The 24,416-nt window shown below is 56.0% G+C and overlaps 1 protein-coding gene across 3 annotated transcripts in view; it reads left to right on the forward strand.

The window, feature by feature from the left end:
- The first annotated feature begins 4,403 nt into the window (after nucleotides 1-4,403).
- Nucleotides 4,404-24,416, forward strand: part of AHRR (aryl hydrocarbon receptor repressor) — a 76,994-nt gene continuing 56,981 nt past the window's right edge. Inside the window, exons 1-3 of one of the 3 annotated variants that reach the window (XM_024118504.2) lie at nucleotides 4,404-4,492; nucleotides 14,006-14,078; nucleotides 21,180-21,361. In XM_024118504.2, the coding sequence (XP_023974272.1) occupies nucleotides 14,014-14,078; nucleotides 21,180-21,361 (247 nt within the window). In that variant the 5' untranslated portion in view covers nucleotides 4,404-4,492; nucleotides 14,006-14,013. Of the gene's footprint in view, nucleotides 4,493-5,635; nucleotides 5,740-13,383; nucleotides 13,416-14,005; nucleotides 14,079-21,179; nucleotides 21,362-24,416 lie in introns of those variants that run through there. The other 2 variants (XM_024118507.2, XM_055086496.1) reach the window with 2 other exon arrangements.

Here is a 24,416-nt window from a genome sequence, read left to right on the forward strand (position 1 = left end):
CCTCCCCCTCCCCTTCCCCCTCTTTCTCCTTCCTCCCTTCTGCCCCCACAATGGCTGGTTCTGGACTGTGAGGCTGTAGCAGGTTAGGGTTAGAGATGAAAGTTCCTGTGTCCTCCCCACCCCCAATAAACCCAAATGTCAGATAGCCAGGGACGGTAGGGGTGGCCTCTGCCTTAAGCTGCAGGAAGTGGCAGGACAGATACTCAAGGAAGAGTGTTCCAGTCAGAAGGGGCAGCACCTGCGAAGCCCCAGGAGCAGGCAGAGGAGAGGGCAGAGCCTGGAGGGTCCTGGTTGCTCCTCTTCACAGGCATGGGGTCCTGTGGATCCTGACCCTGAAGGTAGCTCAGCTTCAGCACATGGGCGCCCCCAGGCCATGCCAGGCTCCCCTTCCAGGCCACAGCTCCCAGGGCCAGCTGCTTCCCTGGGAGGAGGGCACTGTCCCTCCCCTGCTCTGTGCCGCATGAGCAGTGACTGTGCGGGCAACTGGTTTCCCTCTGGACCCTCGAGTTGGCTGAGACCCTGCGGATCTGCTGAGGGGTGGGTCCTGCCCACTGCTCCTTGTTTCCTGCTGACGGGAGCCTCAGAGGAGGAGACGTCGGGAGCAGGGGGCGTGTGGCCAGGCTGGGGTCTGCAGGGGCCTCGGGCTGACTGCTGGCACCAGGCAGGGCCGCTGGGAGGTGGAGGTGAGGGGCGGGGTCAGGCCGCCTGGGGACCCTGGCTCCGCGCATCCCCCGCGGCACCTCACCTTCTCCCACTCCATCCGTGACCCTTGCCAGCCGCCACAAGCAACGTCTCTGGCGTTCGGGAGCAGCCCCTGAGTCGCATTTAGTGACTCAAAGGTCCCTGCGCCAGCAGAGCTCCTGGTTCACTCTCTGCTTTGCCCGCGTCCCAGGCACCACCTGGCTCTAAGGCAGTCCTGGACCGCCAGCCACATCGGGCCTTCTGGACAGGCATCCACTGGGTGGCCCCTGCCCTTCCCTGGGGCCTCTGTCCTGGGGCCTCCTGGGAGTGAGCCTCTGGGGAGGCATCTGGAGCCCCCGCTGCTGGGCCCCTCTCCACCTGCAGGCGGGGACCCTGCGCCTCCCACGGACACTCCTGCAGTTTCAAGGGTGCAGGTGCATGTCGGCCACCCTCACCTGGTGGCCTCGTCCTGCGCCTCCCTGCCCCCACCCTGCTGCAGGCCAGCCGGGCACCCCAAGCTGACAGACCTTGTATGATGGCAGCCTTCCCAGGAGTGGGAAGCCCTGCCTGGCTGTGCACACAACGGGAGGGGCCCTCAAGGGACAGCCCACAGAGACAAGGGCGGCAGCGGCTCTTGACAAAATGCTCCAGATCCTTCTCTGGCCTCCAGGCGAAGTGAGGTGGGGGAGAGAAAGCACAGACCGGAACAGGGACTGCCCGAGGAACACAGCTGTGCCCCCTGGGAAACGTGCGGCCTGACACCTGCGCTAGGCACCTGCAGGGTGACAGCACACCCCTCGGCTGGTGTGTCTGGGGGGGAGGATGTGGAGGAGGAAGGGAGGGGACAGGCGGGCAGAGCCAGATGGCAGTCAAGCTCATGTAGCTGTCACATCACTGAGCTCCCAGGACGGCCACGTCTGAGACACAGACGTGGAGACACAGGGTGGGCAGCGAGGGCCAGGGGGCACCTTGGGGTTGTCTCTATTCCAAGCTCTCTTTCCTGCCAGGTGTCGGCCACCCTCCCGCCCTGGGAGGACGAATCATCCAGGAAAGAGGAATTTGTCCCCAGCTGGTCGGAAGTTTGGGTGGGGTGGGGGGACGCAGCGGCTCGGAGCCTGCTTGCCGTGGAGGTCCCAAGCACAGGGAGGAGGGAGGTGCTGAGCAGGAGGCCTCCGAGCCGCAGCCCCAGAGGGCAAACGCTGCGGTGCGGGGCTGGGTCAGGGTGGTCACGGTGGAGGAGAAAAGAGGGGGCGCCCAGACGTGCTCTGCAAACTGTTGTGTGTCTGCAGGACCTGTGTGAACAGGAAGCTCAGAGGGAAGTCGTGTCCGGCTGACCTCGTGGGAATGCCGCCCGGGGGGCCTGGAGTCGCCCGCGTTCTGGTGGGGACAACGCCCAGGTCTCCCACAAAGGGGGCTCACCCTGAACTCCTGGGACCTCACAGGTGGCACCTCCCTGGCAAGGGTCATCCTTTTCGTGTCCAGTCCCAGTGACTGCCCCGGGGTCTACGGAGACTACAGGCTTCGGGGACAGGCACAGCCAAGGTGGGTTGGAGGGAAGGCGGGGGAGCGGACACTGGTTTCTCCTGCACCTCAGGCTGCGCAGCCTCACCTGCCCTTGTCCTGCCCCGGGAAGTGGCAGCAAGAAGCCAAGAGGCATCTCGCTCAGGCTGCTTCCCGATGGGATTGGGTAGGTGGAGGTGACAACAGGCTCTAAGAAGGGGTTCCCTGAGACACGTGGGCTCTGTCTTCCCATGCAGGGGATGCAGGCTCTGACTACAAAGCTGCAAATCCTCGGGGCGCCCACCCACGTGTCTCTGCCCACGTTCCTGGGTCTGAGGGTTCCCCTACTGGCCTGGACTTGACAGGGTGGACCCACCTTACCTCTGCCACTCCAAGATACGCCCTCCCAACGTCATACACATGCTTACTTATTCTTTTTAGCAAAAAGAAAAACAAACTACAAAAATGGTACAAAAGCACTCCATGCTTCTTGCAAAATGGTCAGGAATGGTGGAAATTTTTCAAAAGTAAAAAATTAAAGATCACCTATAACCTGAGTTATTCACCCAGATTTTTTTCTGTGCATAATGCACTTTACAAAAATTGGATCGAGATGCAACTGTCGATTTTAACTACTTAAAAAATACAGCAATACAGCTGCATGTTGTTCCAGGTCAAAAAATGATACAAGACCATTCACTCAGCTGACACTTTTGAGCCCCTGTTCTGCAGTAGATGCCCTGCTCTTCCTCGGATAGAGGTGAACAGAACAGACCTGGTGAGTTTACCCGTTAGACACAGGAGCAAAGAAATACCTGCTGTAATTTCAGGCAGGAATATGCCCTACAAAAGGCAGAGCAGGGAGAGATGGACAGCGGTGGCCTTTGACTGAGGTGGATATCCTCTCTGAGGACACAGGATCAGAGAGCTAGCCCTGCGGGTATCTGGAAAAGAGCTTTCTCAGAGTGGGAGCAAGTGTAAAGGTCCTGAGGCACACACGCTGGTCTGTGAGGCTGGGGAAGGTAGCTGGGGCTTGGGTGGGGGCGGGCTTTTGCTCAGAGCCGGGCGGGTGTCAGGGAAGACTGCCTTGGCTGCGACTGACTGTGGGGTGCGAGCAAGCGCTGGAGACCCCACGGGGCTGGCTGCGGCGGCGGCGGTCGGTGGGGCTTGGGTGGGGACATGGTTGGTGCTGAGGGGTTGCCTGGGGACCGCAAAGGGACTGGACATGAGGGGGCAACACAAGCCCCCACCCCACCCCCGCCGGGGCAAGGATGGTGGCAGCAGTCGGGCGAGGTTTCCGCGGGGGGCCCTCAGACCTTCGGGCAGAAAGCCCAGGATGTGAGGCCAGGCTCACGGCGTGTCCCGGGGCGCTCCGGGACCAGACACACAGTCCGAGCCCAGTGAGGGAAGGGGAGCTTTCAAAGTCAGGACGTGTCCTCCAGGACGGAGGAGGAGAGGGGCCAGATGGTCCGGGTGGAGGAGGGGGAAGGAGCAGCCTGAGGGCTGGGAAGGGCCCCGCTGGAGGCCTGGCTCCTTCGAACCAGAAATGTCGGGATCGAGACTTCCGCGAACTGCCCTGCGGCTCCAGGAAGGTGCAGGGTTAAAAGTATTACATTAGTATTTTTAAACTGTAAAACCCTTTGATTTTAGCAACAACCTAATTGGAGCAGGCGGAGCAGGACATGCTACGCTCACGTTACACATTCGCATCCGGACGCCGGGACCCAGCTGCTAGGGGAGTCTGGGCCCCGCACCTCCGCCCCGCGGGCAGGTGCGCGCTCGGCCTCCGCGGGCGCAGGTGGAAGGGGGCGCGCGACTGCGGGCGAGGAATAGAGGGTCTGGGGCTCCCGCGGGGAGCACGGGGGCCTCGAGGGGCGCAGGCACCCTGGAGCCGACAGACCCTTGGGTAGACCACGAGGACACGAGAGGCGCAGAGCGCGACCCTCCGTGGCGCACACAGATCCGGAGGACCACGGGGACGGGGGGGCGCAGGGCGGGACCCCACCGTGGCGCACAGAGATCCCGGGGACCACGGGGACGCGAGGGGCGCAGGGCAGGACCCCACCGTGGTGCGCACAGACCCGGGGGCCGTTGGCCGGGCGGAGATGCGCGCGCGCGCCCCCTGCCGCCTCCCGGGCTCGGTCGGCTCCGGGGCGGGGCGGCTCGCGTGCCGGGGTGGGGCCGTTCTTCCGCGGCCACAGCCGCCGCCTGGTCCCCGAGATGCGAGCGCCGGCAGCCGCGCAGCCACAGCTCCCCGTCCCCGCGGACACCTCCCGCGGGCGCGCTTGAGCCTCCGCGCCCCGCCGGCCGGGTAAGTGCGCTGGACGTGCCCCGCAGGTCCAACTCCGCGAGGGAGACCCTAGCGCAGGGCCGTCTTCCCAAGGCTCCCGCACCCCGACCCCCCCATCCCCCTCTCCCCTCCAACCCCACTCACCCCATCCTCACGTCGCCAGGCCCTGGGGTCCAACGGGCAGCTTCTCACCTAAAACTAAAAACAGGGCTTTTGAGGAAAGTCAGTCCACTTTCGCTGCCTGCGGTCCCTCAGGTTCCCGGCCTGGGCGCGTCCGATCCCCGCGCGGGGGGGAGCTGGCCTAATTGCCCTTTGCTCTTGGCCCAGTTTCTTTCGGAACTGTTTTCGGCAGATGCTGCGGGGCGGGGCGGGGGGGGACTTTGAATTGGACTCCTGAGCCCTCTCCAGGGCAGCTGGTGAGGGGAGGCCCCCGGCCGGGGGGTCCCGGAGCTGGGGGTGCCCGGCTCAGCCCCCTCCTTCGGGGCTCTCACACTCTGGAAGGGCGGAAGGCGTGTGTTCCAGGAATGCGCTGGGTTTCAGTTAGTGGCACCGAGAAAGTTTTTTTTCCCTAAAGTCTTATTTTGAGAGGCGGAAAATCCCAGATTGTGGATACTTTGTGAGAGGCACAGGCCCTCAACACTTCAGGGACCCGGTGTTGCTGCTGTGACCCCCCCCCCCTTGGGGAGGGGGCTGCCCACGGGGCAGGTGACCAGCCAGGGTCAGAGGTCAGAGGCCTTGGGCAGTTTGCCCTTGGGTTCCTCGTCTGTTTCCTGGTTGGTCTGAAGGGCTGGGGCCGGAGGCGTCAGCCCCCCTTGGAAGCATCCAGTGGGTCTCCAGCTGTGGCCGCCCTGTGACTCACGCGGGGCCTCTGTGTGACCAGCCACAGGCTCTGGTCGTCGCGGGGCCGGGCGCAGAGGGGCTGCGCGAGCGTGTGCCCTGGGCATCTGCCCCCTTGCTCTGGGCACTCAGCAGTGGCGAACCGGACTTCTCCCGGCCTGCTCAGCAGCCCAGCCCACCCCGGACACTCTCCAGGGGCCTCTGGCAGAGGCGGGCTTCTGACCGGCTGGCCTCCACCCAGCGTCCGCCATCAGGGCCTGGAGCCTGGCTCCTGCAGCCTCCTGGGCCCACGCCCAATCCTGGTGGAGGCCTCGGCGCTCGCTCGCTCGCGGGCAGCGGAGCAGCCGGTGGGCAGCGCGGCCCTGACGGGGGCTGTGCCACCTCCGGCAGCCGTGGCTGCAGGCTCCCTGTTCGCGGATGGTGACTCCCAGGTGGATACCGGGCAGTCGGAGCTCCGACCGCGTGCATCGTTTCCCTCTCAGCTCGGTCCCAGAGCGGCGCGGCCCTGTGGACGGGGCGCACATGCTGGGCGGGAGCCCACGGCACCCCTACATGGCATGGGAGGATATTTTATTTTTCTTTGTTGCTCGTGTGTATTTTCTGAAATGGTCAGGTATTAGTTTTACCATAAAAGGTTCTTATAGAAGTTCAGACTTCTCGGAGAAACACAGTCGGCCCAGAGCTTCTGGGGGGCTGGCCCTCGTGCTGCCTCAGTGGCGCATTTCTGTGGGGAGTTGGGTCCCATCCGATGAGGACTTCATCTTTTTGAGGAAAGCGCACGGTATTCAGTAAAATGGAGCCCATATTTAGGATTCCTAGGGCAGGAATCGGCAGGAACTGGACCCCAAGCCATGGCTGTTCCGGGGGACAACGGCCGGCCCCCTTGATTTCTCCCCCACCCGCAAAGGGGCACCTGGAGAGTGTTTATCTGCCCTGGCGCTTCTTGCCGTAGCCCGTGTTTTTAGGCCCCTTCCACCGAGGGAGGACGGGCCTTGGGGGCCAGCCGGCAGGCCCCGTGTGCGGCTGGGGAGGGCCGGGACCCCGTCGTCTCGGCTCCTGCCGTGGGGAGGGGGTTTTGGCTGAGGAGAGAGAGGGGCCAGCTCCGCCCCCCGAAGTGCCCTCCGGCCCCTGCTCACCTTCCCTGTCGCCTCCAGCCCGCGCCAGCCCTGCTCTGAGCTCGGACTCACTCGGGGACCGGCGGTGCTGGGGGTGGGCCTCCTGGGCTGAGGCAGGTCAGCCAGCCCCTCACCTTTGATCTTGAGGGGCGTCCGGCCCCTCTCGCGTGCGGGGAAGCATCCCTGACCGGATTCCCCGCCGGCTGGCGCCAGGCCTGGGTCCGGCTCCGGCCTCTCCTGCTTGGGTCGAAAGCCCTTGCAGCTCAGGTGGGAGGACCTGGCCCGCCGGGTTCCAGCTTCCCAGAGAAGCGCGGGCCTGGTGGCCGTGGCTCAGGGAGAGCCGAGAAGGCTGGGCCCTTCCGAAGCATCCGTCCGCCCGTTCCTGCTCCAGCCTGTGGCCACCGGGGCCCCATCCGCGCTCACCCACCCCAGCCCATCTCTCCAGAGCTCTCCTGTCTCCTCTGCCGCGGCATCCCCAGCAGCTTAAAAACCAGCTTTTGACCCCCAAGGCCCCGCAGCTGCCACCCGTCCCCGCCTCTCCTCTCAGAATGCCCCACAGGCGCTCCTAGCCCCGCTGCGCGGTTCTCTCCTGCCACTCCCGTCTTCGTGGCCACTCCAGACACAGTATTTATATTTATATACAAATTTGTGTTCTTTGTTTTTAGGGAGGTAAAATTCACACTACATAAAATTAACCATTTAAAAATTTAAGGTTCAGTGATATTTATTGAGTATATTGCCAAAGTTGTGCAACTACCACCTCTAATTCCAAAACATTTTCTTCATCCCAAACGGAAACTCTATACCCTTTAAGCAGTCACTCCCCATTCTTTCTTCCTCCAGCCCCTGGCAACCATTCACCTACTTTCTGTCTCTGTGGGTTTGCCTGTTCTGGACATTCCATATAAATGCAATCAATATGTGTCCTTCTGTGTCTGCCTTCTTTTTCACACAGCATGATGTTTTCAAGCTTCATCTGTGTCGTAGGGTACATCAGAGCTTCGTTCCTTCTTATGGCTGAGTAATAGTCCACTGTATGGATGGACCACATTTTGTTTATCCGTTCATCAGTCGATGGGCATTTAGGTGGTTTCTGCTTTTTGGCTCTTGTGAATAATGATGCTGTGAGTATCTGTGTGCCAGATTTTGTTTGAACATATAGTTTCAGTTCTCTCGGGCGTATACGTAGGAGTGGAATTGCTGGGTCGTGTAGTGACCCTATGTTTAACTTTTTGAGGAAACACTAAACTGTTTTCTACAGGAGCTGTGCCATTTTTCATCCCCACCAGCGTGGCACAAGGGTCCCAGTTTCTCCACAATCTCACCAACACTTGTTATTTTCCTTTTTTTTTTTTTTTTTAAATATTATGGCGATTGTCGTGGGTATGAAGTGGTATCTCATTGTGGGTTTGATTTACATTTCCTTAGTGACTAATGATGTTGAGCATCTTTTCATGTGCTTGTTGACCATTTGTATGTTCTTGGGGGGAGAAAGGTCTATTCAAGTCCTTTGCTCATTTTTAATTAGGTTGTTTGTCTTTTTGTTGTTGAGATTTAAGAGTTCTTTATGTAGTTTGTATATCAGACCTTTATCAGATATATGATTTGCAAATATTTTCTCCCATCTGTGAGTTGTCTCTTCACTTTCTAGATAGTGTCCTTTGAAGCCCAAGTTTTAAATTTTGATGGGGTTCAATTTATCTCATTTTTCTTTTCTTACCTGTGCTTTTGGTGACATATCTAAGAATCCATTGCCAAATGTAAGGTCATGAAGATATAGCCCTATGTTTTCTTTTTCTTTTTTTTTTTTTTTTTTTTTCCTTCGGTATGCGGGCCTCTCACCGCTACAGCCCCTCCCGTTGCGGAGCACAGGCTCTGGACGCACAGGCCCAGCAGCCATGGCTCACGGGCCCAGCCGCTCCGCGGCATGTGGGATCCTCCCGGACTGGGGCACGAGCCCACGTCCTCTGCATCGGCAGGCGGACTCTCAACCACTGCGCCACCAGGGAAGCCCTCTATGTTTTCTTTTAGCTCCTACACTTGGCTCAGCAGCCATGGCTCACGGGCCCAGCCGCTCCGCGGCATGTGGGATCCTCCCGGACTGGGGCACGAGCCCACGTCCTCTGCATCGGCAGGCGGACTCTCAACCACTGCGCCACCAGGGAAGCCCTCTATGTTTTCTTTTAGCTCCTACACTTAGGTCTTTAACTGACTTTGGTTAATTTTTGTAAAGGGTGTGAGGTAGGGGTCCAGCTTCACTCTTTGGTATTGGATGTCCATTTGTGTCAGCACCTTTTGGTGAAGAGACAGTTCTTTCCCCATTGAATGGCTTTGTTGAAAATCAGTTGACCACATTATGTTTATTCTTGTGCCACATTTCTCTTTTTTCAATGCTTTTTTAAAAAAATTATTTATTTATTTATTTTTGGCTGCGTTGGGTCTTCATTGCTGCATGCGGGCTTTCTCTAGTTGCAGCGAGCGGTGGCTACTCTTCATTGCGGTGCATGGGCTTCTCACTGGGGTGGCTTCTCTCATTGCAGAGCATGGGCTCTAGGTGCATGGGCTTCAGTAATTGTGGCACGTGGGGTGAGTAGCTGTGCCTCATGGGCCCTAGAGCACAGGCTCAGCGGTTGTGGCACACGGGCTTAGTTGCTCTGCGGCACGTGGGATCTTCCCAGACCAGGGCTCTAACCCGTGCCCCTGCATTGGCAGGAGGATTCTTAACCACTGTGCCACCAGGGAAGCCCTCAATGTTTTTTAAAAACCTTTTTATTATGAAAATTTTCAAATCTTTTACAAAAGTGGAGAGAATTTTCTAATGAGTCCAATTTATTCATCAAGTATCATAGATGGTCAGCTGTCAATATTGGCTGATTCGGTGTCATGTAAACCCCACCCTGCTCCGCAGATTACACAGAAACAAATTGCTGACGTGTCATCCTTTCACAGGTGTTAGCATGTATCTCTAAAACGTGTGAACTTTAAAAATCAGCTTTTTATGTTTTTTTTGTTTGTTTTTTTGTTTGTTTTTTTTGCGGTACGCGGGCCTCTCACTGCCGTGGCCTCTCCCCTTGCGGAGCACAGGCTCCGGACGCGCAGGCTCAGTGGCCGTGGCTCACGGGCCCAGCCGCTCCGCGGCATGTGGGGTCCTCCCGGACCGGGGCACGAACCCGCGTCCCCTGCATCGGCAGGCGGACTCTCAACCACTGCGCCACCAGGGAAGCCCCAGCTTTTTATGTTTTTTACTTAATTTTTGGTTTGAATTGAGAGACTTTAATTCATATAAAGAAGTATTAACAACGGCAGAAGGAGAGCTTGGAAGGGTACTCAGGGCTGAGGGGGTGCCGAGAGGGCTTGCCTGTACGTAGGGGTTCAGGCTCTGGGCTGGCGGAGATGTTTCGCTGAGCTTCCCGGCCTCCGTAAGAGGTGAGCAGGAACAAGAAGACACAGGGGACGCACAGGAACCAGAAGCCCCTCACTCTGTGCTCGCTACAGAGGAGGAATGCTCGAAGGGTCCAGCCCATCCGCGCAGAGCAAGCCCGACGGGTACCAGTACACCGCTTCCCAGTGGGGTGCCACCACCTCCCACTCCTGGCCTTCGTGCTGTGGTTGCCAGACCTTGGCATCTGCGTAGGTTATAAACCCCACAACACATTGTTGTCATTGTTGTTTAAACAGTCAATTATTTTTCAGAGATAGTTAGTTAGTAAGAAGGAGTCTTGCATTCTTACCCATGCAGTTACCACTTCCTGTGCTTTCTGTTCCATTTTGTGGATCCACGTTACCATCTGGTATCATTTTCCTTTGGCCTGAAGACACTCTTTCACATTTCTTATAGTGTGGGTCAGCTGGCAATGAATTCTTTCAGCTTTTTTATGTCTGAAAAAGTCTTCATTTAGCCTTAATTTTTGAAAGATATTTTCACAGGGTTTAGAATGCTAGTTTCAGGTTTTTTCTTTCAGTGCTTTAAAGATGCTGCTCCACTGTCTCCTCGTGTACATGTTTCTCAGGAGGCATCTGCTGTCATACTTATCTTTGTTTCTTTGTACCCGATGCTATTTTCTCTGGTGGCTTTTAAGATTATTCTATTTATCTCTGGTTATGAGTCATTTGATTATGATGTGCCTGGTGTAGTTTTCTTCCTGTTTCTTGTGCTTGGGGTTCATTGACGTCTTGAATCTGTAGGTTTATAGTTTTCATTGTTTGGACAAATTTCTGCTATTATTACTTAAATTTTTTCTCTCACCTCTATTACCCTCCTATTCTTTAGGGCCCCAGTTACACATATTAAACCTATTGAACTACCTAAATATTTAATTTTTATTTTGGTGCTGTTGTAAACGGTATGGTTTTTTAAAAATTTGTGTTCCAGTTGTTCATTGCTAGTGTATAGAGACACAATTGACTTTTTTATATTGTCCTTTTTCCCTGTGACCTTGCTGGACTCAATTATTATAAGTTATAAGAGGTTTGTCTTAGCCAAATTTTGGAATTTTCTGTATGTAGCATCCTGTTGTCTGTGAACATTAAGGGAAATGGTGATAGAGGATATCTTTGTCTTAGTCATGATCTCTGGGGATGTATACAGTCTTTCACTGTTAGGTGTGATGTCAGCTGCAGGTTTTTTTGGTAGATGTCCTTTATTAGGTTAATTAAGTTCCTTTCTAGTCCTAGTTTGGTGAGAGTTCTTTTTTATTATTATGCATGGATTTGGATTTTGTCAAATGAATTTTATGTATGCGGAGGTGACCATATGTATTTTTTTCTTTTATTTTTTAATAAAGTGAATTATACTGGTCAATTTCTGGATGTCGAATCAGGCTTGAATTCCTTGAGCAAATGCCATTTGTGATGTGTTGTGCTCTTTATATATTGTTGGATCCCATTTGCTAATACCTAATTGAAGATTTTTGTGCCTATGTTCATGAGGGATTTTTGTCCGTCATTTTCTCAAAATGTCTTTGGTTTTGGTATCAGGGTAATGCTTGTAACGAGTTGTAACTTGTAAATGAGTTGGCAATTTTAAATTTAAATTTTAGTTTTCTGCAAACAATTGGTATTATTTCTTCCTTCAATTGGTAGAATTTACCAGTGAATCCATCTGGGCTTTTGCTTTTGTTTGTTGTTGTTGGAATAAATACAGGGCTAAACAGGTTCTCTGTTTTTTCTTGAGTGAGCTTGGTAGTTTATGTCACTCAAGAAGTTGGTCCATTTCATCTAAATTGTTGAATTTGTGGGGATAGTATTTGCTTTAGTCCGCTTGGGCTGCTGTAACAAAATACCACAGACTGGGTGGCTTAACCAGCACCTAAAAACAATGAAAATGCATTGCTCACCGTTCTGGAGGCTGGGAAGTCCAAGGTCAAGTTCCCTACTGATTTGGCTTCTGATGAGAGTGCTCTTCTTGGCTTGCACACCGTGAAGACACAGCTCTCCTCTCTCTTCCTCTTCTTATAAGGGCAAGAGTTCTGTCAGATCAGGACTCCACCTGTATGACCTCATTTCACCTTAATCACCTCCTTAAAGGTCCATCTGCAATACAGTCAAATGGGGGATTAGGGCTTTAACATATGAATTTGGCGGGCACACAGCTACGTTCATGGCAGTGTTCTCTTATTTTCCTTCTAATGTCTGTGGGATCTGTAGTGATGTCCCTTCTTTTAGTCATGATATTAGTAATTCATATCTTCTCTATCTCTTGGTCAGTCTGGCAAGAGGTTTATCAATTTTGTTGATCTTTTCAAAGAACCAACTCTTGGTTTCGTTGATTTTTCTGTATTTCCATTTTAAGTTCCATTGATTTTTCCTCTTTATTATTTCCACCTTTCTGCTTGATTTGGATTTGTTTTCTCTTCTAATTACTTAAAGTGGAAGCTTAGATTACTTATTTGAAACGTTTAATTTGTTTCTAATATAAACATTTAATGTTATCAGTGTCCATCAAAGTACTGCTCAGCTGTATCCCACAGAGTTTGATATGCTGTGTTTTCATTTTCATTCAGTTCAAAATACATCTAAATTTCTTGGAGACTTTCTCTTTGACCCATGGTTATTTAGAAATGGGTTGCTTACCAAATAGTTGGGAATTTTCCATATATCTTTCTAGTTTAATTCCATTATTGTTAGAGAACATACTTTGTATTTTTATTCTTTTAAGTTTGTTAAGGATTGTTCTAAGTTCAAGAATATGGTCTATCTGGATGAATGTTCCATGTACAAAGAATGTGTATTCTGCTGTTGTTGGCTGGAGTAGTCTATATATTTCAATTAGTCTACATTTGTTGTTGTTTGGATATCCTATATCCTTTGTGATTTTCTGTTTGTTTGCTCTATCGATTACTGAGAGAGGAATGTTGAAGTTACTATGAATTATCTTTTCAGTTTTATTAGTTTTTGCTTCCTGTATTTCGAAGCTGTGGGTGATGCATTCTCATTTAGGATTGCTGTGTCTTCTTGGAAAATTGGCCCCTTTATTCTTTTATAATATCCCTCTTTGTCCCTGGTAATATTCCTTTGTCTGAAGTCTGCTTCGTCTGATACTCACACAGCTACTCCAGCTGTACTTTTGATTAGTGTATCTTTTTTGATCCATTTACTTCACCTACTTATGTCAGTAGTCAAAGTGTTTCTTGTACTTAAAAGTGGATCCATGACATGTTTCCAATATTTTCACTGCACTTTCTGGACAGGGTGGAAATCGTGTGTTTGACTCTGCTTCCTCTTCCAGGTTGTACACACTTGAGGCCAGGGGAGCGCTCCTAACCTCCTCTCTGGGTCAGCTGGCCCAGAGCCTGGTGTTGAGGGGTCACCGATCTGCAGGATGTTTGTGAGGGCTCAGACATCCTCACTGCACGGGAAAATCAAGATTCTGATGCACTCCCTGAGGTGATGGTCGAGCTGACCAGCCGCAGGGCACAGACACCGACGGCAGTGTCCTTGTCCACAGTGCTGGTGGAGGCCAGCAGGCATGGTCAGCTGGGCTCAGTGCGGCTGTGAGTTAGTGGCCAAAGTGGAAGCCCAGCATTGTGGAGTGGAGAGAGATTTTACGTAGAAAAGAGGAAGCCTGTGTGCCTAGAAATACAGGCCGTAGGGGAGGAGTGGGGGGGGGCAGCCTGGCCGCAGACGGCTCTGGGGTAGCCTGCCTGCCCGGGGCCCTGACCCAGCACACGGTCCTCGGTGCCCACGGCCACGTGTCCTGCTCTCGGACACCCTGCGGAGTGGCTCCTGCTTTCTGGCACCTCGGGGTGTTTACCTGCTGGAAGCTTTCCCAGCACAGGGCTGTCGTCTCGGGAGTGTGGTGACAGGACTGCGTCCTCTGGCTAGGCTGGTGGCCACAAGGCCGCCCATCGAAGGGGAGAGGTCGTGAGCCGGCCTCAACCTTGGGCAAAGGAGGGGATGGTGTCCCCCCCCCCCCCCCGGCCCCCATGCCGGTCACGCCCTCGGGCATCTCGCTCAGCCAGCGCTGGGGGAAGACAGTGCGTGGGGCCTCCGCTGCTACACCCGCCGCCTTGGTGGTTTGGGGGGGTGTGGGGGCACTGGGGTCTCTTCAGCGTGACCAACTTGATGCCCCTTGTTTCCTTAGGGCCCGAGATGATGATTCCGCCGGGGGAGTGCCTGTACGCCGGGAGGAAAAGAAGGAAGCCCATTCAGAAACAGTAAAGTATCCATCTTCTGGTTTTGCTGACTGTTACTGATGGAGGGGAGGCATTTGTGTTTTCACTGAAAAAGTGAATTTTAGAAACAAAGTGAGTGAGGCGAGGTTTCGGTCAAGACTTCCTGAGGGTGCGGGGACCCGCAGGACCAGCGGGGGTCGGGCCAGGCAGGGGACACTCTTGGTGCTCTGGAGCGCAGGTAGGACCCTGGGTCGCCTTCCCAGCCCTGACTGGACGCTGAGGTCTGGCCCAGGGTGCCCCTCCCCGGCCCGGGTACGACCCCATCCTCATCCTTGGCTGCATGCACCAGTGCCTCTGGGCTTCACCCCAAACGAAAGGAGACCGGGGCTCGTCCTCTCGGCCTGGGGTGTCCGGGAGGCAGAGTGGGGTGGGGGAAGGGAACCCCAGGCACGGCCCCCGCCAGCCCCGGGACACAGCACCACGCTCATATCCCCCACCTGCCCGTGGCCGGCCCGTGGGGCTCGGGGCCATGAAGCGGGTGGCCAGCAGTCACGGAACTGGTCTGCAGAGAGCGGCTCCCAGAGCCCAGGGCTACGTCCGTCCTGGGACAGGTCCTGCGGTGTGTCCACCGTGGCTGGGGCTGTGTGTGTGTGTGTGTGTGTGTGTGTGTGTGTGTGTGTGTGTGTGTTTGAGCCTCTGTATGTGTGTAATACAGATGTGTGAATGTGTGATGTAGCTTCATGTGTGTAACACAGCCCTGTCTGGGTGTGGGCTTGTGTGTGTGTGCAGCTGCAGTAGTGTCTATGTGGGGATCTGGGTTTCTGGGACCCAGGCCACCCTCCGGGCCCCCAGGGGCTGCAGGACCCCATGAGAGTTCGACAGGAATGCAGGCATCTCCAGTCCCAAGGACGGGTGTCAGAGGCTGGTGAGGCTGGACTTTGGAAAGTGGTTGTCACCTGAGTCACTTGTGTGGCCGCTGTGGGCCTTGGGATGGAGTCAGGGTGCTGGGGGAAGTGTTCAGCCTGGTCTGCAGGTGAGAGGGGGCAGGTGCAGGGGGCAGAGCTATGCACCAGGAGGAGGTGGTGCGGGGGGCCTATGTCCTGAGCTCATTTGTTCTGGTGAGAACATTTGTCACATTAAATAAGGAAAGAAGTACCTGAAGAGGCAGCTGTGTACACCAGGATCCGGGGGGCTGCGTACACCGGGATCCGGGGCGCTGCGTACACCGGGATCCGGGGCGCTGCGTACACCGGGATCCGGGGGGCTGCGTACACCGGGATCCGGGGCGCTGCGTACACCGGGATCCGGGGGGCTGCGTACACCGGGATCCGAGGGGCTGAGCGCATTAACGCACAAATCAGCGAACAGGGTGTGCAGCACAGGAGATCCCTGCCTCTGTGCACACGGGCCACGTCTGCACACACGGCCCTGCACCTCCGACGTTGCTCCCCGCGGGTCCTTGTCCAGCTGTGCGGGGCATGCCGTGATTTGTTGTCACTAGCCCTCCGCCAGCGTCCGTTCCGACTGGCTTACAGGCGCCTCTGGGCTGAGTGACTTCGTGCCCGGTGTTGGACTCGTGCTCGTCGTTGGAGAGGCCACCGCCGTGGCTGTGTGCTGGCCGTTGCCTCGCGGGCCCCAGCAGGCCTGTCAGCTCTTTACTGTGAAAGTGGTGGATTCCTCGGCTTTGACACAAACCCTGCGCCCGCAGCCCCTGCCTGGCCCCTTCTGTGTCACCGTCACAGACTTGGGGTCAGTGATGCATACGGAGGCTCGCGCTGCCTGCCACGCTGTGGGCAGTAAGTTTCCTGTCTTCGACCGCGGAGGCTCACGCCTTCTGCCAGGATCCGTGAGCAGCGGCAGGTTACTAGCTTGCAAGCAGGTAAATCAAGGCCAGACCCAACAGGCATATGCATTCTTGCAAGTGGGATCGCTCAGGGCAAGAGCGTGGCATTTGCGATTTCACGGGTGTCGCCAAACTGGCCGGCGCTGGAGGCACGCCCTGCCGGGCACACGGTGTGCCTCAGACTTTGGTGAATGTGCGTGTTCTTCTCCTACGTGAGGCTTAGCAGCCGCTGTATTTCCTTTTCTGTGAACTGTCTGTGTTGAGAACTTTTGATAATTTTCTATTGTTTATGTTTTTGCTTCTTGATTTGTAAGAGCTTGTTGTACATTGGGGAGACTAATTCTTACATGTATTTCACATACCTTTCCCCAGTTTTAATTTTACTTGTGGTGTTCTTTGCAGTGCAGAAAGCATTTCGTTTTTATGAAGTTGAATTTATTCATCTTTTACTTTGTGTGGCTAATTAATTTTATGTCACAATTGGAAAGATCTTCCCTGCTTCAAGTTTATGAGACTTTTCCCAGGATTTCTTCTAAATTTTTTGGATTCCTCAATATATATATTTAAATTTTGAGCACTTGGAATTTTTCCTGGTGTAAGGCGTGGGGTCTGAATCTCTCTCTTTTCCCCTGTGGCCACTGGCTGTTCCTAATACTTCTATTCGATAATCAGTGTTTTCCTCACCGATTTGTAATGGCATTGGGCATTTAGACTTGTGATCTGAGGGGCAGTGAAAGACAATGGAGTAACTTGAACACGCTCCCCTGGCTGTGCCCGCGGACCCTCTGGGGGACATGGCCACGCCGGCTTGTCCGAGTGCCGGCGTCTGTGTATCGCAAAGGCCAGAGGAGCTGCCGGAGGTGTGCACACGTGCAGGTGCCCGGGCCCGCGGCCCCTCCTGGGCTGTGAGCCCCACGGGCCAGCTGCAGTACTGCCCCCTCGCCTCGCCGAGGGCCGCGGACTGTGGTCTGGCCCCATCCTCCGTGGGTGGGCCGTGAAAGCCGCGAGCCTGTGATGCATGAACCGGGAGGTGGGACCTGCTAGAACCCCAGGGTAGAACCTGCCCCCTGCCAGGCCCTCAGGGCGGGACCTGCGCTGGAGGCAAGCAGGGCTGGGGCGGGGCCGCAGCGGCGGGTCCCTGCACCGCGCGGATGGGCACCTTGAGCTCAGAGGTGTGTGAGCAGCGGGTCTCCCCCCTCGTTTGCATTTCGGGTCTTGACTGGGCTGTGACTGAAGCATGCAGAGCTGCGCGTACTTACAGCGCACAGTCTCATTGGTTCTGAGATGTGTAAACACTGCCGAAGCCAAGGTCACAGCCGCTCCCGTCACATCCGAAGGTTCCTGTGCGCTTGTCACTCCTCCGGTAGCCTCGTCCCAGGCGACCTTGCCTGTGCTCCTGTCCAGGAGGCTGGTTTGCATTTCCGGGCATTTTCTATAAATGGGACCCTACACCGTGTGGGGCTTCTCTCCCTTGTCAAGATGATGTCGGTTCCTCCGTGCTTTGTGTGCCGGGTGTGTCCTTCTTACGCCCAGCGGTGCCCCGTTGTGTGGATGAACCACGTGTGTTTATTCATCTCAGGTGGACATTTGCGTGGTTCCCAGGTTGGGGTATCACGAATAAAGCTGCTGTGAATGTTTACATACGGGTCTTTGGATGTAATGTTTTCATTTCTCTTGGGTAAACACCTAGGAGTGGGATTGTAGGTCACATATACAGCAGAGGAGGGTTTGACTTTTTAAGAAACCACCAGACCATTTTCCAAAGCAGCTGCACCGTTTACATTCCTGGCAGCTGAGCGTGTGATTCCTCTACTTTCTCAGCGATGCCTGGGGTGTCAGTCTTGCTTTCAGCCACTCTGATGGGTTGTGGTGGTAGCTCACCATGGTTTTAATTTGTCTTTCCCTAGTGACTGATGGTGTTGATATCCTTTTATGTGCTTATTTGCCGTCCATACAGCTTCTTTGGTGAAGAGTTTTCTAAATAATTTGCCTATCTTCTTATTGGGCTGTTTGTCTTCTTGTTGAATTGTAAAACTTCTTTACATATTCTGGATACAGGCTCTTGTTGTGAATATTTTTAACCAATCTATGCCTCCCCTTTTCATTTTCTTAATGGTGATGTTCAAAGACAATTAAAAAGTTTTGAAAAAGATCAATTTATCATTTTTTTCTTTCACAGGTTTTTTTTTTCTTTAGTGCGTGTCCTAAGAGTCCCAGGACTACACTGAGGTCTGAAAGATTTTCTCGCGTATTTTCTTGTAAACGTTCATGGTACATTTTAGACTTAGGTCTATGATCTATTTTGAGCTAACTTCAGGTATTGTGTGAGGTAAGGGCTGATGTTTACTTGTTTTCATGGATGTCCAGTTGATTAGCACCATTTATTGAGAAGACTTTCTTTCCCTATTGAATTGCCTCAGTATCTGTGTCAGATGAATTGACCAAAAATATGTGAGTCTGTTTCTCGGCTCTCTATTCTGTTCCATTGATCTCTGTTTCCGTCGTTTCTCTAATACCAAACCATTCGGAACACTGCAGCTTCAGAGAGGCTTATAGTCAGTCAGGCAAATCCTCCAACTTTGCCCTCTAATTGGCTATTCTCTGTCCTCTGCATGTCCATGTAAAGTCTAGACTCCTTGTCATTTCTGTAAAAAGTCCTGTTGGAAGTTCAGCTGAGGCTCCATTGAGTCCATGGATCGGTTTGGGGGAGTAACACAGTCTTAACAATATTGAGTCTTACAGTCTATGTACATGGTGTGTCTTTCTGTTTGTTTATGTCTCTTTAAGTTTTTCTCAGCACTATTTTATAGTCTCCGTTTAGGCATCTGGAATGTCTTCTGTTGGCCTTGTCCCAGGTGTTTTATGTTTTTGGCTCCCTTTGTAAACCTCCTGCCAGCGAGTGGCCAGGCGCCTCCCGTGCTGGTGGTCCTTGTCCCCTCACCTCCTGCCGAGTCTCCACCCTGGGGAGTCGGAGCTTCCTCCCTGTGGCCCTGGGCTCGAGCCAGAGGCCAGCTCAGGGGAGCATTTCCCTCCACGTGGCCCCTCTCAGCCACCTGGCGGGGGCGGGGAGGTTGGTTCCTGCTCTGGCGCCCGGAACTGGAGGGGGGCTGCGTGGAGGGGCAGCCAGGTGGTCTGAGAAAGCTGGAAGGACTAGAGCTTTTCCAGCACCTGTTTCTTCAGCTGCGAGTGTCCCCCCAGGTGCCCCTCGTGGGTGCGGGCTGGGGACAGTCACGGCTCGTCCCATCCCAGGCACACGTGGGCTGGGAGGGGCGACTGCTCCCACAGGTCTACCCAGAGGTGAGGTTTGAGCCGGGCCATCCTCTCCCCTTCTCTGGCCCCCACACCTGCCCTCAGTGCTACCTTGTTTTCTGGGGCGGCTTCGAGTGTCTGTCACTCCTGGGTGGGCCTCTCCTCTGGCCGTCAAGTGCCAGTCCACACGGGGTCTGCCCAGTCTCCCCCGGCCTCCTGACCCTTTAAATTTTGGCTAGCAGCATGAGTAATGTTGGCGTAGGTGCCTCACTGAGGGGAAGAAAATAAAAAAGAAACAGCAGAAAGCGGCAAGATAACCAGAGAATGGGAGAAAATAAGTGCAAATTGTATGCCTGTTAAGGATCTAGTATCCTGAGTATATAAAGATTTCCTACAACTCAAGAACAGAAAAACAAACACCCCAGTTCGAAAATGGGCAAAGGACTTGAGTAGACATTTCTCCAACGAAGATAAAGAGATGGCCGACAAACACGTGAAAAGATGCTTGACTTTACTGGTCACTAAGGAAATGCCAATCAAACCACAATGAGATACTGCTTTACACCTGTGAGAATGGCTCTTATTTTAAAAAAGAAAAAGAGCGAGTGCTGGCGAGGCTGCGGAGGGTGGCCGGGGGACGTGACACGGCGCAGCCGCTGTGGAGGACAGCCCGGCAGCTCCTCTCAAAGTTAAACCTAGAACCACCAGGTTAAGCGGGTTGTTCCGCTCTTAGGCGTGTATACCCAAGAGAACCGAAAGCACGTGTTCAAGCAGAAACGTGGACTCGAGGTTCGTGGCTGCAGGGTTTACGACACCCGTAAAGTGGAAGCAAGGCAAGCGCCCGTGGACTGGTGAACAGAGGAACAGGTGCATCCGTCGAGGCCGTGGAACACAGCCGTGAAAAGGAGTGAAGCTCCACCCGGGCTGTGCCGTGGATGAACCTTGACGCCTGATGGCCAGTGAAGGAGGCCAGGCACGCAAAGTCTGATTCCATTTACACAGAGTGTCTAGAACGGGCCAACCTGGGGAGACAGAAAGCGATTGTGGCCGCCAGGGGCTGAGAGGAGGGGAAGATGAGAAAAAGTGCTTAGTGGGGCGGGCGGGGGGTGACTTTGGGGTGAAGAAAATATTTTGGAGCTTGATAGAGGTTGACAGCACTGTGAATGTGGTAAATGCCAAAACTTTAAAACAGCTTTACGTTATGTGAATTACATCTCCATTAAAAGAAAGAAGTCGCTTCTGGGATTGGAGCTGCAGCCCTTGTGTGGTTTTGTGTGGCCTCGGCGCTGACAGCATGGGTGGGGGGTGAGCCCTGGGGCTTCTGACAGAAAGGATTGGGTAAGGCAGCTTTCGACGTTCGTACGAGTGAACACACGGTAGAAAAATAGGATCTTCCGGACCAAAGAGTACCGAGCCCCTAAGAGCAGCGGGGGGCCCTCCCCAGCCGTCCTGGCTTTGCTTTCTGGGAAGGAGGCTTCCGAGTCGAGTTTGTGCGAGGTGGGGGCGGGCCGGGGGAGGGCACCGTCGTCCCGGGGCTGAGGGGGCCCAGGAGCGGGGTCGTGGGGGGCGGGGAGGCCTGGGCAGGGCCGCTCCCTCAGTGCGGGGCGGCGGGCGGGACAGCGCCGCGGTGCCCGCGCCGCCTCCGTCATCTTCGCCCCGGGACCTCTGGGCCCTGCCGTGTGGTGGGAAACTGAGGCCCGAGGGGCCGCCCGCCCCTGGACTGAGGGCCCTGGAGGATCGCCGAGAGAGGCGAGCGGCGCGGCCAGAGCCCGTGGCCCTCTGCCACGCCGGGGAGTTAGCACGGGGAGGCGCGGGGGCGTGTGGCGTCGCGCAGCTCCCGGCTTCCCGCCCCGCCTCTCGGGCCTCGCCCGACGGCTGCCGTCCCGCCCGACGGCTGCCGTCCCGCGGCTGGCGCGGTCGCCGCACCTTCGCGGATGGGCGCGTCTTCGCCTGGCGGCTGCATTTTCAGGCTGATTTGCTCCTCCTGAGGTCACCACCTGGGGCGGCTTTCAGCCTGCGAGTCCCAGTCTCACGGTGACCTTTCCCCACAGGAGGCCCGCCATGGGCGCCGAGAAGTCGAACCCTTCCAAGAGACACCGCGACCGCCTCAACGCCGAGCTGGACCGCCTAGCCGGCCTGCTGCCGCTGCCGCCCGACATCATCTCTAAGCTGGACAAGCTTTCGGTCCTGCGCCTCAGCGTCAGTTACCTCCGGGTGAAGAGCTTCTTCCAAGGTAGGACTCACCTCGCCTGGGTCCCGCCCGGCTGTGCCGGGGTCAGCCGGTCGGCGCCTCTCATCCCGGGGAACCACCGAGAGGCGGAGCGCTGGATGCAGAGCGACACGCGTGGCTCTGGGCGAGGGGCTGGGGCCAGCCCTCGCCCTGCTTGGCCTCACCTGCCCCAGGGCCCTGGGGGTGCTGGGAGCTCCGGCCAGGCGCCGGCCCCTCTCTGCACGGGGGTGCCTGGTGTGTCGGACCCTTGCAGTAGCTCTGGGTACTTGCCCACATCCGGTGCCCCAGGCCAAGCCTTACTCTGCATGTGGCCTGGCTGAGCTCCTGAGGAAGGAACGTGGTTGTCACCACTCTGCTTCAGACCTGGGACTGCTGCCATCGCCCCTCAGTTACGTCTGAGCTTCTTACAAAATCATGAGTTTGAAACATGTCTTTGGGAGCGGGTAGGATAAGTGTTGGAGGTGGGCAGGCGCGGGCAGTAGCCGGTGTAGGGACTGCGGCAGACTCCTGAGTTTGTGCTCGGTCTCAAGGCGTTGGGACAGCCTCCCGCGGCCGCAACCCACCTCGGGCGCGGTGAGCGTGGCCAGCTGGTGGGGCTGCAGCCCTGCAACCACGGGGACCCAGGCCCGTGCCGCTGCCCGGCCCTGCTGCTGGGCCCGGGAGGCCACGTGGCTCCGACGTGTCTGAGGTGTGACGGCCTCTGCGCCTCGCTGGCTTTCTCGGCCCCGGGAGAGGGAGGGCGGTTTTCCTAAGGGCTCAGCCTGCCTTCCACCCTGACCCTCCAGGGACCGCCAGCAGCTCCACCCGCCGTGCCCTCCAGCTGGGCCAGCGCCGACCAGCCCCTCCAAAGGGCCCACCTTGGCCTTCACTTCCTCTCATGGAGCAGGAACCCCAGACCCTCCTGCTGCTGCTGGTTTCTGAGAGCGCCCTCTGTGTGAGAGCTCCGCACAGGGGCCTTGGCTCCCTGCGGCCTCTGTCTGACTCCGCAGGACCCCGGGCCCCTCACCCGTGTCCTGCTCTGCTCTGGGGCCTGGACCCTCGTTGGTAGTGCAGACCTGAGTGTGTCAAGCTGTCCCCCGTGGAAAGCCGTTCTGCCTCCGGGGGAAGGCCCAGCTCACAGGGCTCTGTGTCTGCACAACCGGCCTTGGTCCTGGGGGCCGGGCAGTGTCCCTGCTCCCTGTGACACCTGCCGGTGTCCTTCCCCCCGACAGGTTCGTGAGCTGAGCTTTGACAGCCTGGCCTGGGGTTCACCCAGTGCTCAGCCCGGGTCCGTCCCCCTAGTAAATCGTGCTCTTTTACTGGGTGTCCGTCACCCACACCCCCCATGGCTGGAGGCCCAAGCTCATGAAACATTTCTGGAAAAGTAGGTTTGGAAGACGGCGGAGAATGGTGGGTGCCACGGGGGGAGGAATGCGGGGGGGTCACCAGGAGGGTTGTGCAGCCTGGTGGGCTTCCAGGAGGAGGCGAGGGGGCGGGTGTGGTCTGCAGGCCACACAGAGGCAGCCCCCTCAAGGAGCCGTCTAAGGGACCCTTGCTGCTGCATTCCTGCATCTGGGGTGGGGCCTCCCCGGCACCCCAGCCACCCCAGCTGTGGTCTGGGCCCCCTCCGCGGGGCAGAGGGGTTTTCTCTTCCTCCCCCAGTGGCACCGGGACCTCGTCAGGCCCTCGGTGCCGGGGCTTGGCGCCCTCCCCATGCCAGCCCCCTTTTCCCCGTGGGCGGCTGCGAGGCCCCTGCAGACCCCGTCTCCAAACCTCTGCAGCCTCCAGGGGTCCTGCGCATCCCACTGGCCCCCGTTCGGGACTGGGCCTGAATTTTGTCTGAGTCCTTCTCGTTCCCGCGGTGTCCTGTCCCTCCCCGAAAGCGCCTGTATTTCCCCGGAGTTCGGGTTACCGTTGCTCCGGGGCTTGGCTCTCCGACGGGCTCAGGAAAACGGGGCAGTTCGCGGACTGGGTGGCGCTTTGTGTGAGGTGGGCAGCCGCTCTTCCCAGCTCCTCCGTGCCGAGTGGAAGTTGAAAGTGACATCCCCTAAAGTGGCTTTGAATTATACTACTTTACAATTAAAAAGCAATACCACCGGCCAGTGGCGCCTCCCGAGTGGGGCCCAGGGCACGTAGTTCCAGGCCAGCAGTAGGCTCGCTGCTGGATGCCGTGTCCTCGGGGGCTTCAAGGAGACCAGGGGCTGTGACCAGCTGTGTGACTTGGGGTCAGGCCTTCAGGCCTCTCAGGCCCTCCTGTGTCCCTCCAGGGGAGGGTCTGTGTCCTACAGGGGCCCTGCTGTGGGGACAATGGGGAGGGCCCTGCACCTTGCCGAAGGGAGCCCTGCAGTGGGGACATCCGCAGACCCCACCCGAGCCCCCACTGGAATGACACACAGAATCGTTAGCAGCATTTATCTCGGAGACGCGGTTACAGGAGTTTTGTTTTACTTTCCAGGTTTCCAAAGCCTTACTGAAATCCATCAATTTTTTAGGTAGGAAAAACTCAAATGTGTAAAACAGCAAAGACAGTCATTTCAGCACTGCTGTGGTCTTGGTGTGGAGTCCAGGGTCCTCATCCTGGAACCCAGGCCCTGCCGGTGCTGCCAGGTCGCTGGTGCAGGTTGCTCAGGTGACTGTTGGAGCATCACTGGCTTCCAAATAAGTGCAGGACATGCAAACACACACAGTCTAAAAAAACTGTGTGGTCGGCCTGGAGCAGCCTGTGGGGCCCAGGGAGCCGGCTTTGGAAAACGTTGAAGGGGCAGCAGGAATTCTGTCTCTTCAGGAGCCAACACCTCTGACATCGGAAAAGTAGGGATTGCAGCGCCCAGGTTGGGGTACTGAGGGCTGTGCTCATGAAGCGGAGAGAGTTCCGTGAAGGGATGACAGGAGGTCTCTGGGACAGCCCGGCAAGTGCTGGGGACTCACAGCCCAGCCTTTGGAAACTATCAGGCCCTGGCTCCTGATGCCAGGTCTCCCCATGCAGGGCTCTCCATCCCCATGCAGGGGTCTCCATCTCCCATACTGGGGTCTCCATCCCCATGCTGGGGCCTCCATCCCCATGCTGGGGTCTCCATCT

The sequence above is a fragment of the Physeter macrocephalus genome, chromosome 8 (genome assembly GCF_002837175.3).
Source record: "Physeter macrocephalus isolate SW-GA chromosome 8, ASM283717v5, whole genome shotgun sequence".
NCBI lineage: Eukaryota > Metazoa > Chordata > Mammalia > Artiodactyla > Physeteridae > Physeter > Physeter macrocephalus.